Source organism: Silurus aristotelis (assembly GCF_946808225.1).
Source record: "Silurus aristotelis genome assembly, chromosome: 20".
NCBI lineage: Eukaryota > Metazoa > Chordata > Actinopteri > Siluriformes > Siluridae > Silurus > Silurus aristotelis.
The window spans coordinates 11,283,351-11,295,903 of NC_139593.1; the positions used below are offsets into that span (position 1 = coordinate 11,283,351).

The following is a 12,553-nucleotide window of genomic DNA, read 5'->3' on the forward strand; positions in this document are numbered from 1 at the left end:
TTTGAAAAACATACAGTACATCCTTGACCTTATGAGTAATTAGATATCTTAACCCGTTTATATTAGATGTTTTAAATAAGGTAGCACTTTCATGTTGATAACCACAGACTTTTTGGTATAGTTACATTTACATTTACATTTGCTGCATTTATCAGATCTCCATAAATGAAGCCGATAGAATTTGCATTTATTGCAATTATTACATAGCCAACAAAATATTTATACACATGATGCACCTACCGATGCGATAGTATTTACCCCAATAACGTGCACAGTGATCCGATTTCAATTTAATTTAATGTAACACGATACAATGAAAAAAAATATGATGCTATGCAATTCAATATGGTACAGATAGTTTGCGTACATTTCTTTGGTTCAGACAGAGAGCAAAGCATAAATGGACTTAAGTGCTCTCTGACTTGGCCCTTTCACAAACAGGCCTATGTAGTGCAAAAAAAAGAAAGAAGGATTAATAAAAAAAACAGATGTTATTTCCCTGTTCTGTCTCTAGGAAAGTTGCAGTTCTACCTCTGCCATGTTAATCTATCATTTATGTGAGTCTCAGGACACATCTTGGTCTCAGTGGTGTTGTGACACGTCATATTCACAAAGCAGCATTGGTGCTGAGAGAACACGCTTGAGAAAAAGTTTAGAGAGGAGAAATCAATCTACATATCAATATTGGCCAACAAGTTTTGGATTTCCAAAAGTGTACGTCTTATAACTATGCAAAGCCACATGTCCTATTCATCATGTTCATGCTTTTGTCTGCTTGACAGGACCATACACTTTTGTGTATCTTGTATTAGTGCAGTTAAAATGTGGTGCTTTGAGTACAAATCTCTCATACTGAACACTGAATGTTCAACATAGCACCTCATGGCAAAGACTCTGTGGAGAGCACCTTTTTTGCTCTCCACAAGGACGGCCGAGGCTATAAGAAGATCTGTAACACCCTGGAACTTGGTTCCAGTACAGTGGTCAGGGTCATACAAAGGTTTTCCAAGACAGGTTCCACTTGAAACAGGCCTTGCAAGGGTCCATCAAAAAGGTTGATTCCTCGTGCTGTGCATCAGGTAGAGAAGCTGGCTTTAAAAAACAGACTGCTATACTGTACTGCTATACAAGCTGCACACTTACTAAAATATATCCAAGTTTTATTTCTTGATATTGTCCTTTGAAAATATATACTAAAATGGTTGCTGAAATGTGAGGGGTGCACTTCACTTTTGTGAGATACTGTATGTTAAAAACGATGCATCACGATACAAATGCCAACTTGTATCCGATGCACACTTTTTTTTTTATCGATTTACTTTTATGGCGATGCGAATCTGTGAATCTCAGCATCACTACTAGGTGTGTGCAGAGCATAAGAAACTCGAGAATGTTATTCTCGTGTAATTTAGGTGCTATGTGTACTCACTGCGGTAGGGGGCAGTATGTGTGTGTGTGCGCACTCGGTCTGTGTCTGACCGTAGTTGAAATTGCGAAGAATAAGAAACAACACCGTGTCTGGTTTCCGATTTAAAAAGTGAGTTATTTATCGATTTATGTCATTATTTTTAAATCATTTATTTTCAAATAAGTATATAATATATATTTTGAATAAATATCTAATAAAGAAGAGTTGGGCAAGAAATGGGCGACAAGTCAAGTGTATTTCTGTATTTCTGTAGCTTTACAGAATTTAAGAGTTAAGGTGAATGATGTGTATTTATCCCTGATGAGTAGCCATGGCAACTGTGGCAACGAAAAACTCCCTTGGATGTTATGAGGAAGAAACCTTGAGAGGAACCAGACTCAAAAGGGAAACCTCATCCTCATCTGGGTGACATCAGATGATGAGTAATGTTCTTTCTACAGTCTTCTACAGTCTTCTACAGTCATTTGTGGTTATAAAACTAGGAGCTACTGAGCAACTCATAAAATAGCTCAACATTTGCAATCATCACAAATCCAACACCAGCTTCTCCATGCCAGAGCCTTTAAACACTCCAGGAGGTCCAATGTCGAAACTCCACACATGAAGTGGGATCCAATTGGCACTGGTACATCTCTAGATGGTTCGGGATGTTTGCAGGGTCGACATCTTTTTCTTTAAAGGTCCACAATGTTCATGAGGTGGGACATGACTGGGGCTTTAGCCAACTCAGGATGCCTCAAGATGGGGAGAGAAGTAGAAGCAGTGGAAAGGAATAAGCGTAGCTGCTGTTCATGATAGTAACAGCACAAGTTGATCATGTGCATGTGATCAGATGTTCTGGAGCACAAGGTTATGAGGAAGTACAGCATTAGCGTTGACGGACGTACAAATGACTCTATACTTACTATATAGGTGCACTATATGTGGTATGATGTAATGGCTTTTGCAGTGTAACTTGAGCGTTACACGTCCATTATAGGTGCCGTTTGAAATACAGCCTCGTTGGTGCCTTTGTATGACTTGTTTAACTCTTGTCTTGTTTCATATCAAATAGTTGATCTTCAGTCCACAGAGGAAACCTAAACCAGGACAAGAACCATGTCTGATGTTTTTAAATTGTACTGTAGGAAACTTCCTGGTTCAAGAGTTTTAGGATACTATTGATTATGGTGCACTTCTGTTTCTAAACTTTAATATTCTGCATCTTGAAGGAATTTTTAGGATTGATTGACCGTGACAATGGACGGTAATCAGGGTGATGCTGAGGATGAACTTCCATCACTGCTGTGGGGATTGGACCCTGTGTTTTCTGCCTATGCCCAGCTTTACATTAAGGACATCCTACAGATGAGAGAGTCTACACAAGTTCCAGGTTTTCCATAAACCCTTGATGAAGCATATACTGAACAACAATATTACAAGAAAGTCGTGTAGTTAAAAGTTCATGTCTTGACATGACACACATCATTTCACTACCCACAGGAATCTACTTCTATAAAACTCACCCGCTGTTCCAAGTGGATGTACTGGGCACTGTGGTGTACAGGAAGGAGAGAGATGACTTTTATTGTTATGGAGGTTGAGTGAATTGTATATCTTATACAGTAATTATTAGCTTAATAACACAATGTGGTCCAGAGGATATCTTAGCTTTATGCTGGTTGATGTTTTCTCTGTATATTAAGTGGATGACAGTACTGGAGTCATCAACTGTCTCTGCTGGAAAGATGAGAATTTGCAAGATCTTAGAGACTCATTAACAGGTAAGACATTCATATCGGGCAAGATTTCATTCACTGTTGACCACATATTACTTTTTTCTTATACTGAAATGAAGCTGTAATTCATATTTCAGGAGATAAGGACCCTACGGGAGATGGTTTTAACATAGAGGAGCAGCTGAGGAAGCTCCTGGAGGCACAAAGAATCAGCACAGTGGTGGAGATTGGAGATCTGCTACGAGTTCGCGGATCCCTTAAAACCTCGCGTGAGCAGAGAGAGATCACGGCCTCCTTGTTTTGTGAGCAACCTGCAGAGATTTACTTGATCCTTAAGTGTTGATGTTAAGTGTAGGCTTGCACCAGAGTGCCTATACAGACATTACCTGGTTTTCTGATCATCAAACTAAATTCACTCTCAATTAATTAAAATGCTCTTTATTAACTGTTCAGTGCTTAGGGGAAACTCAGAAAGTCTTCGAATTGATGGTTAAGATAGAGTACTATGCCACACATCTGGAATAAACTTTAGCCTTGGTTTGTTTTCAGAAACGAACCCTTTGCTGTAGTTAATATACATAATGACCAATTCTTCTGAGAATGTAGCACTTGGGACACTTGGGGTTAGCTCATGAAAGGATGTGTGTAGAAATTAGGCAAAATTCATTCAGTGAGCAACAGTTCTGACTGCAGAAACACCTTGATTCTGACAGGAAGTCCAGCGTGAATCAAATAAGCAGTCTTTACAACCATGTCGAGCAGAAAAGCGTCTCGGAATGCACAATGAATCTTTGAGGTAAAGGGGCTACAGCAGTCAGATGTGGTACAATTCTGGTTGTTAGCCAAGAATTAATAAAGGTTTATAAAATAAAAGTTTTTCTAATGTTTAAATATGAGCTGTTTAGTGAGCTGTGTGTACTCTTATAGAGTGTTTAACTAGGTTATGTTATTTTTGTGTGTGTGTATATGTATGTCTGTGTGTGTGTGTGTGTGTGTGTGTGTATAAATATATGCGTGTAAGATAAAGTGAATGATCCTGTGATGAGCATGCAGATCTCCCGGATGTTGGAGATGCCCCAGCTCTACAGAGACTGTTATGACAAACCATTCCATGTCCCATCCACTGAGCTTAGTGCAAGCTCTACTGAGTGAGTCGATTATAGCCATCGTAAAATATATTGGCACCTTAAAAACCAAAAAAATCATGTTTCATGTGAGATTAAAATGTCTTTGAGGTTATATATTTTCACTCATTTTGTTTGTTGTTTGTTTTTTGTTTTTTTATAATTGTAGCCCCTCAAGTTTCCAGTGTATTCTGGCTCAGGCTGTGTACATTTTGAAGGAGTTCCTAAAAGAGAAGGAGGTGACCAGGTTTCGACCCTATGATGTTGAGTACCTTTTACACCCTCTGATCCAACAGCCTGCTACAGACATGTCAGAGGAACAGGTATGATGCATGACAAAAAATACATACATGATAGTCTATTTAAAAAAAATCTGTATCTCTCGAAGGGACTTTTTTTTTTTTTTAATGTGTTGGTATAGGATTCATCTGGGCATGATAACAAGAAAGATTTTGCCTCTTGGGTAATTCTAAAAGTAAGAAACGTGGAGAAGAATGTCCGAAAATGCCACAGTGAGGATACAGTGCTTATAGATTTTTATCACTGACAAAAATTATAATAATTAAGGGGGGCACAATTTTACATTTAGACACAAAAGAAGTCTGACTGCAGGAGAGATAGAGAGAGGAAGAATAAAGTGAACCAGGGTTGAGGATGAACAATTCTGCTATTATACTCTAAAACCTAATATTCGAGTATTGTACTATTCTAAGAATTGTTTATTCTTGATTCTTGAATTCTGTGAAAATGTATCCTTGTGATTTGTTGAAGATTTTGTGCGTTCTTTTTGTATGTATTTCTGTATTTGAAACACTATCCGGCCATCGTTAGTGTTTACTCGATTCAGTGTGTTCAAATATTGGCCTAGTGGAGAAACACTATAAGGTTTGTGCTTAATATGTGTGAAAAAAAAACTCTGGAATGCCCAAATTAAACACTAGAATATGCAGGGAACACAGACACATGCACTATAATCTAGCAAACTACGATGCTTTGCTCTTTCACCTGTTTCTCAGTAACAGTGACAGAAACATTGATGTGAATGAACTGCAAATTCTTGTTAGGTTCAGTAGCACACTGATAGTGACAGATTAAAGGTGTACATTGGTATCAGAGCAGTATGAATATATGCAAGATTTTAACATTCTTCTACATTTCTAATCATTTATAAAGATTCCCTTCTTTTTTTATTGATTCGCAAGTGTGATTATTTTTGTTCGTTGTGTTTTTAGGAGCCTGGTTCTCTTCAGTCGACGGTTCCTTCACAGATCAGGAACCTTCTCAAAGAGACGCTGAAGATTTTGCAGGTGGAGGGAGAGATATTCCGCAAAGTACTGTCTCAGGATGAGGTGTACAATGTAGGCATTTTCAGCCTCAACACAGACAAACACACACACACACACACACACACACACACACACACACACACACACACACACACACACACACACACATTGGTTAATATTTACTGCAGCCTCCGAGTGCTGTATTTTTATTACAAAACTTCTGTGCTTTTAGTTTGCGAGGTAATAAAGCACTTTTGATTTTATGTATAATACCAAGTTTACTACAGTAGCACTTATGAGAAAATTTTAACTTAGCCCAGTGTATTTGTTACTGATTCCTATATCATATTTTATATAAAACCGTCTGTATAGGCATAAGTGAACAAAATAAAAAAAAATAAAGCTCTTTCTGTATACATAGAAATATGTATTAGAGAAAGCTATTTATTTTGGAATGTATCATCTATTGGAGTAATAGCATAAAAAAAACTGGAGCGTGATTCCTGTGAGTGTCTCCTGCAGGTAACTGAACATGACAAAGATCTGCTTGCAGCGATTTGTGACATCTTGAGAGAGGATTGCAAAGTAGAGAAATGTAAGTTGTCTTGTCCTTGTAAAATAACTCATAAATGCAGAAAAACTGAAACTCCTTCTTCTGAATGCTTGTACAGCAGCGGCATGACTATAAATGATGTCACAATGCCTGACTCATGTTTTTCTTAAATTAGAAATAATCCAAATAAGATAACAATAAGTTAAGTAAAGTAAACACCAATTCTTGCTTGTTCTGTCTGATTTCAGATGCTGAGAAGGGTTGCCATGTGCTTCATATCCTGTCCAGTGTGAGGCAGCGTTATAGCCGTAACCTGAACAAAGAGGCCCTGGATGTGGTGCTAAAGTTCTTAGAGTGTAACAGTGAAATCATCAGTACATCAGATGCCCATTACACTATTTTATAATATCCGAGTTCGGGGAAATGTTCACGCCAGAAATCTTAATTATATCCAATCAGAGAAAAGTCTATAGAGTGTCTTAAAGTGTCTGGTCCAGTCTTTATTGGGCTGTGTAAGTGCTTGCTATGTGTGGATGATATGCTGTTGACCGATTTGCTACAGAGAGCAATCTGTCAATGTACATGCTGTGATTTTTCTAAATTGGATTGTAAACATGTTCAATTTATGCTTATTTAAGACCGCATTTAATTCAATCTATAGAACAAAATCTACACACCTACTAAATGAAGCAGAGTTCTCTATATTTCAGACTTGCCTAGCATTAAAATAAAGAAAGGATATATTTTTGTGATTAAAAAAGATATTTGGTATTAAATTGTATCTTTTAGTTGTAAATTTAAGATGATGCACCAGAGTTTGTTTTTGCAATAATTATTGTTATTTAAAAGTTTAGTTATTTAGGTTTGAGAAGAGCTTTTACAAAGATAATACAGAGGTATTATTCGTCATAAGACAACATCGCAATACCTGTTTTTCTTTACATTTTAAAGAATGAGTCTTAAAATATGGTAGGAAACGTGTGTAACATTTTTCCAATCACTAACTACTTTATCGACTATGAAAGAATGTGTACACCGCATGAGTGGAGATTTTTCCGCTGAAACATGGCCACGGGGGGGCGCCATGGCCAAATGAATAGCCAGCTGTTCGTGAGCACATCTGTATCCATGCAGTTTAGTTGGGCTGCCGTCCTATTGGCAGCGGATCATCTGTCTAATCTAATAAATTGTTTTGTTTTATCAATTCAGCTTGTGTACAGCAACTTTTTTTGGTTTGAGAACTGCTAAATAGATTATGTGCTGGATGTGTGTTGGTGGTGTTTATCCTACTTGAACTGAGCAGGAAGAGGCTCATTAAAAAGCGCTGGCTGGATGGATTCCACTTGGTGCCACAACATGATCTGAGCAGTAATGCCCCTCTACATTTATGGCAAGGAACCAAGCAGCAGATGTGCTATTGTTTTAGCTTCCAATTCCTTCTGCTTTCTTTCTGGTTGCTTATTCCTCTCCTTCAAAAATTCATTTGCAAGCTGCCAGACCGACACACACACACACACACACACACACACACACACACACACCGGCCTACAAGAAAAAAACTGAGAATCCCGAATCAATTCCAAAGAGTCGATTCATCGATTCCAGCGTTGGGAATCAATTATCAAACCCAAATCTTTCATCCGGCTCAAATTCTCGCCAAGTATAAGATTTGATTATCATCTACATCGTAAAACAGCAGTGTTTTGTCGTCTTAAACATTGCCAAATGAGAAATTTCCTATAAAAACCCTGGCTTTTAGTTGAACATCACTTGAAAGCGACTCGCATCTCAAATCAAAATCAAAATGAGACACGGTCACAGATTTAACCCCAGTTTAATTGCAGCATTTTATCTGGCGAAAAGTTTAAAACAGATCGGTTTAATATCACTAAACCTTGACTTGCTCGCCAAGGACACGCGTCTTGTGTGCCCGGAATCGACTCACTGAACCGATTCAGGTGCCAGGAATCGAATCCCATTCCCCTACACTTGGGATCCAAGCAGCTAAGCACAAGCGCGAGCCTTACGCCTAACGGGATCGCGCGCTCACATTTAAAGGAGAAGCCGTGGGCTGGTCCATGTTTTTTTTTTTTTACCCCCACGCTTACGTTTAACCCTGTTTGCAGCCTGCGATTATTGCATTTGTCACAAAGAACCGGACCACAGTATTAGTATAAATCCTTCTTTGATCATATGCATAAATATTTTATTTCATAGTGCATTTCCGTTCGGACACAACGGTAGGGAACCGTGTCAGTGTGGATTCTCATCGAGCTCCACGGAAAGGGATTCCTCCGTTAGAATAGATGGAGATCGTTTTTCCCACCACGAGGCGGTAATAGAGAAGTTGGAGTGCCCCAGGGGTTGGTGTTGGAGCGCTACTGTGTTACCGGCGGGGCAAAGCGGAAACGCTCGAGCGCTTTCCATGAGGAACAGAAGAGCAGCGTTATTCCAGCAGACCTCTCCGTGACTGTCCCGCTCTGTGATCCTCTCTACCACCTCTCTCGTCCAGCCCAGCCGAGCAAATCCCACGGATTTCTTCTTATATTCTCGCCTTCTCTTTTTTCAGTATTTTTTTTTAATCCATTTTCAATACATCACTGGTTCCGAAATGCAGCTCCGGACCGTTCTGGATGTGAAAGTGGTGGACGTGGAGAAAAGGCGGCATCCGTCCAAACACTACGTGAGTAACGTTCAGGGCCTTAAATCCGATCATATACTTGGCAGTTCGTCAAAGAAAACAGCGGCTCCGGTTTTAATTCCGTACGCGTTTTTTTTTTTATTATTGTCCTATAATAAAAAATCCTCCGTGCACGCGCACTAACGAGGGACAACCGGAAGCGGTTAATTTCTGCCTTTTTTTTTTATAAAGCGGCCGCTTGAGGATGCAGAGCATGACGTCATTGTGCTTGTTTTGATCGTGTCTCTGGATGTGACATAGCCCAAAGCCGAGCAGATCACCTGGTCGGTGAATGACCATGCTTTCACTTTATTCATGTCATAAAAGGTAACGCAGATGTTCCAGTGGAAGCCTCGTATTTAATCACTGTAGCTGGAAGTTAACTGTAATTCTTCTACAATGTCTTTGCATTAGTGACAGTCGACACTGAGAAACTGCATGCCTACCCTGTGGAAGGTCGACCAGACAAAACAGCTTGTGCATGTTCATATCGGTTCATACTTGAGTGTCAGTACTATGAGCTGCTCTAACGAGCTCGTGTGAAATGAGTCTGTTAGTTTATAAAGTCCTGTGTATGAGTTGAACTGATGAACTGATGATGCTATTAGAACAAACTACTAAGACAGACCAGTATCCCAAATATATGATTATAGCCCCAAACCGTATTTTACAAAGTTCAGATCCAAAGCTAATGCAAATAGAAATTTAATTTCAAATACACTGTGTGCATCCGACTGATACAAATTCTGTGCTGCATAATGGATTTTTTGGACTTTTAGATCAGAGGAGCAACAAAAAAGTACCCAAACTTCAATACATGCATAACTCCTTAGGCTGCAATTTCATTATTATAAATATAAACCATACAGGAACAAATCTCTTTGCACACTTGGTAATTTCTTTACTCGTATATGCAGTACCATTAGAAAGGCCTGGATATAAAAAGAGATAAATCTTTTAAACCAAAATTTAAATATCAGAGAATTCAATCAATTATAAAAAATTGCTGTTGCAATGCTTTCAGAGAAGAGTGTTTCAATAATTCATGTTCTGTACAGTGTATATGTTGTCAGATCTATAACATTGATAAATGGCTACATATCTGTAACACATGAATTAATAATATATATTTAGTTTGCATTTTCTCTTCAAAGTTTCCTGACCAGATTATGCTCTGTTACTCACAGTTTAGGGGAAATATCGCAAGACCAGCTTTCAATGGTTCCTGGAAAAGTACCGGGGAAGTGCAAGCAATAAACATTGATTTTAATGTCTAGTTACTGTGACTAACAATGGAATGGGTCATTGGTTAAAGCACAGATTTGATACTTTCGTAGAATGGTATATATAGTTGACATGTTTTTGATATGACATCATCATAAAGACCAAACCCCACACTGATCTCAGATCAGCAGAAATAAAAAGAGGTACACTGCATGGAAGAGTGGAGACCTTTTTTTTTCTGTCCTACATTCCTCCTCTACTCTCTCTAAGGAGATCAAAAACAGAGGTGAAGAAAACCAACAGAGACTCATCCCTTAGTTTCACATGGACCGAGAGAGGGAGAGAAGGGAAGGAAAAAGGAGCTTATTTTCTTTGTTTGTCCAACAGCTTGAGATGCTTTTCCTGACCGAGGAGGGGGCAAGTAGAGATAGTGGTTGATGGAGGAAGGGGCTTTTCCCCCAGCATTTAATTCCAAAGAAATGCTCTGAGAAGGGGAAAGACTAGACCGTTTCCTCATTTTTAGAAGTTTCACATTTTCCTTTACATCCATCAGTGAGGTGTGTGTGTGTATGTGTAATTTTTTACTTCTCTCAGGTCATGACATAGGATGTGGTCACCATTTTGGCCTTGAGTGTCCCTGGTTCGGTCAGTATACTGAATGCGTACAGTCCTTTAAAAAGAGCGGGAGAGAACGAGTGGAAATATTGCATGAGCGTCTCAGTTCTGCTGCCAGACAGGAAGCCAGCAGTGACAAACTGCCAAAAAGTATACAGCACTCACTCCATTAAAACAGTATGTGCTGGAACTGAACTCACAGATGTGAATCAGGTGTCCAAATACACATTTTTCCGAACTCATTGACACTTTTTGTACGGACGAATCTTCTCGATCTGAATATGAAGATGTTCTAAAGCAGCTGTATTACATCTTGTTAAAAGAGGCCATAAAATGTCAGCCACAATAGTTTCTCGACTTTTACTTATTAGGCCATCAGGCTCTATATACTCTCTCTCTCTCTCTCTCTCTCTCTCTCTCTCTCTCTCGCTCTCTCTCTCTCTCTCGCTCTCTCTCTCTCTCTCTCTCTCTCTCTCTCTCTCTCTCTCTCTCTCTCTCTCTCTTTTTTCCTTTTCTCTGTGTGCTAGAGGGCCTTTTTAAACACTAAGCTCCAGCAGTGAGCAGCATGGTGAGGGTGGCTGTTAAACGGCTTTAGTCACTGGCTGTCTATTGTTTGGAGATTTTGTCTGGAGGGAAGGGAAGCAGGACCTGCATTTGTGTGTGTGTGTGTGTGTGTGTGTGTGTGTATGTGTGTGTGTGTGTGTGTGTGTGTGTGTGTGTGTGTTTCTCAATTAATCATGTCCGGATCACATTCCTGACTTTTGTTTTATTTAATAAATTCAGTGTAATCAACAGCAGTACTGACTTTGATTAAAGCTGGGTATTTGTCAGATATATGAAGCCATTAGCGGTACTCCAATTCCCACTTTTTTAATTAAGTGTAAGTGTGTAGCTTAACTACATTTTAAAATTAGATCTCAATAATGGGCTAACTTTATATTTATTCTGTTTAAATGACACACTTTTCGTGTGCTTCGTGTAAATGTTTCAGTTCCAATGAAACTGCTGATTATTATTTTTATACTTTTCTGTGAAGGGATATAAAATCACAGACAATAAAGTCTGTTTCATGTCAATTTTATTGAAGCATTTCCTACTAAATGATTGTAAATATTTCACTATTAAGCAAAGCAGCTGCTTAGATTTTATCGTGCCATCCTACTTGTTCCTCACATCATTTGTCTTCAAGTCTCTCAAGATCCCAAATCCCACCAGAGACCTTCATGTCCAAAGCAGTGTGTGTATATCTATGTGTGTAAACCATTGTCTCTAAACCCTCTTCAGTCGTTCTGCTCTGTTTCTTCTCAAAGACTTTGTGGTTGTTTCCCTCCTTTTTTTCTACTCTTTTCTGCACATCAAAACCAGCTCGAGATCTACCAAACTGTTTAAGAATCTGATCCTGCATTCAAAGACAACACATGTCCAGCAGATCCCAGATAAACCCTGAAACAATTTTTTGGAGTTTCATGATTGTGTTTCAAATGAACAACTCCTGCATCCCTTTTGCTCGTCGTCTGGTTGTCATTTTCCTCTCTCTAATCCTTTTTTTTCATACTCCTTCTGTAGGCTTGAGTTGTTTGCAGCTTGTCGACAGCAGGGTGGTGGATGAGATTGCATTCAGCGCAGTGCGATTACATCATGTAGTAGCTACAATCTGTGGGTATAGTGACATGTGTGGGCATCGTGGGAAGTCCAATCCACAGCAGAGATCACAGATATGTGGTCTTATGTGCAGTGCTTAACTCTGCACAACTGACTTCGGGTCAGATTAGGCTTTTTCAAGCTACATCAAAACACATATATGATGAAGGAGAAATGATCGAGGATCAGTACACTTAATATAAGGAAGATATTGGCATTTAATCCCAGGTTCTAGGAAAAAGGTTGTTGACCCAGATGGATACACAGATAATGTTTTGTGCTT

General features: G+C 39.0%; 2 protein-coding genes across 16 annotated transcripts in view; both read left to right on the forward strand.

The window, feature by feature from the left end:
- Positions 1-1,464: 1,464 nt before the first annotated feature.
- stn1 (STN1 subunit of CST complex) lies at positions 1,465-7,314 on the forward strand. 6 transcript variants are annotated; one of them, XM_083523142.1, is made up of 12 exons: positions 1,465-1,537; positions 2,484-2,529; positions 2,641-2,801; positions 2,912-3,007; positions 3,115-3,192; positions 3,285-3,449; positions 4,169-4,295; positions 4,441-4,594; positions 4,693-4,746; positions 5,504-5,629; positions 6,080-6,152; positions 6,359-7,314. In XM_083523142.1, exons 3-12 carry the CDS (start codon positions 2,669-2,671, stop codon positions 6,514-6,516), a joined length of 1,164 nt encoding a protein of 387 aa, XP_083379268.1. In that variant the 5' UTR covers positions 1,465-1,537; positions 2,484-2,529; positions 2,641-2,668; the 3' UTR covers positions 6,517-7,314. The 6 variants fall into 6 exon arrangements, with proteins under 6 accessions (XP_083379268.1, XP_083379269.1, XP_083379271.1 ...); XM_083523143.1 differs by lacking the exon at positions 2,484-2,529 and having other exon boundaries at positions 1,467-1,541; positions 2,651-2,801; XM_083523145.1 differs by lacking the exon at positions 4,693-4,746 and having other exon boundaries at positions 1,467-1,537.
- Positions 7,315-8,095: 781 nt separating this feature from the next.
- Positions 8,096-12,553, forward strand: part of sh3pxd2aa (SH3 and PX domains 2Aa) — a 111,370-nt gene continuing 106,912 nt past the window's right edge. For 2 of the 10 annotated variants that reach the window (XM_083523110.1, XM_083523111.1), the window contains exon 1: positions 8,096-8,793. In XM_083523110.1, the coding sequence (XP_083379236.1) occupies positions 8,722-8,793 (72 nt within the window). In that variant the 5' untranslated portion in view covers positions 8,096-8,721. The remainder of the gene's footprint in view (positions 8,794-12,553) is intronic. The other 8 variants (XM_083523113.1, XM_083523114.1, XM_083523106.1 and 5 more) reach the window with 6 other exon arrangements.

Bases quoted from the DNA above. Each gene is read 5' to 3' on its own strand.
- stn1 (XM_083523142.1), top strand. From the start codon at position 2,669: ATGGACGGTAATCAGGGTGATGCTGAGGATGAACTTCCATCACTGCTG. The intron at 3,008-3,114 runs GTTGAGTGAATT...CTGTATATTAAG, and splicing joins TGACTTTTATTGTTATGGAG to TGGATGACAGTACTGGAGTC. The intron at 3,450-4,168 runs GTGAGCAACCTG...TATGCGTGTAAG, and splicing joins GATCACGGCCTCCTTGTTTT to ATAAAGTGAATGATCCTGTG.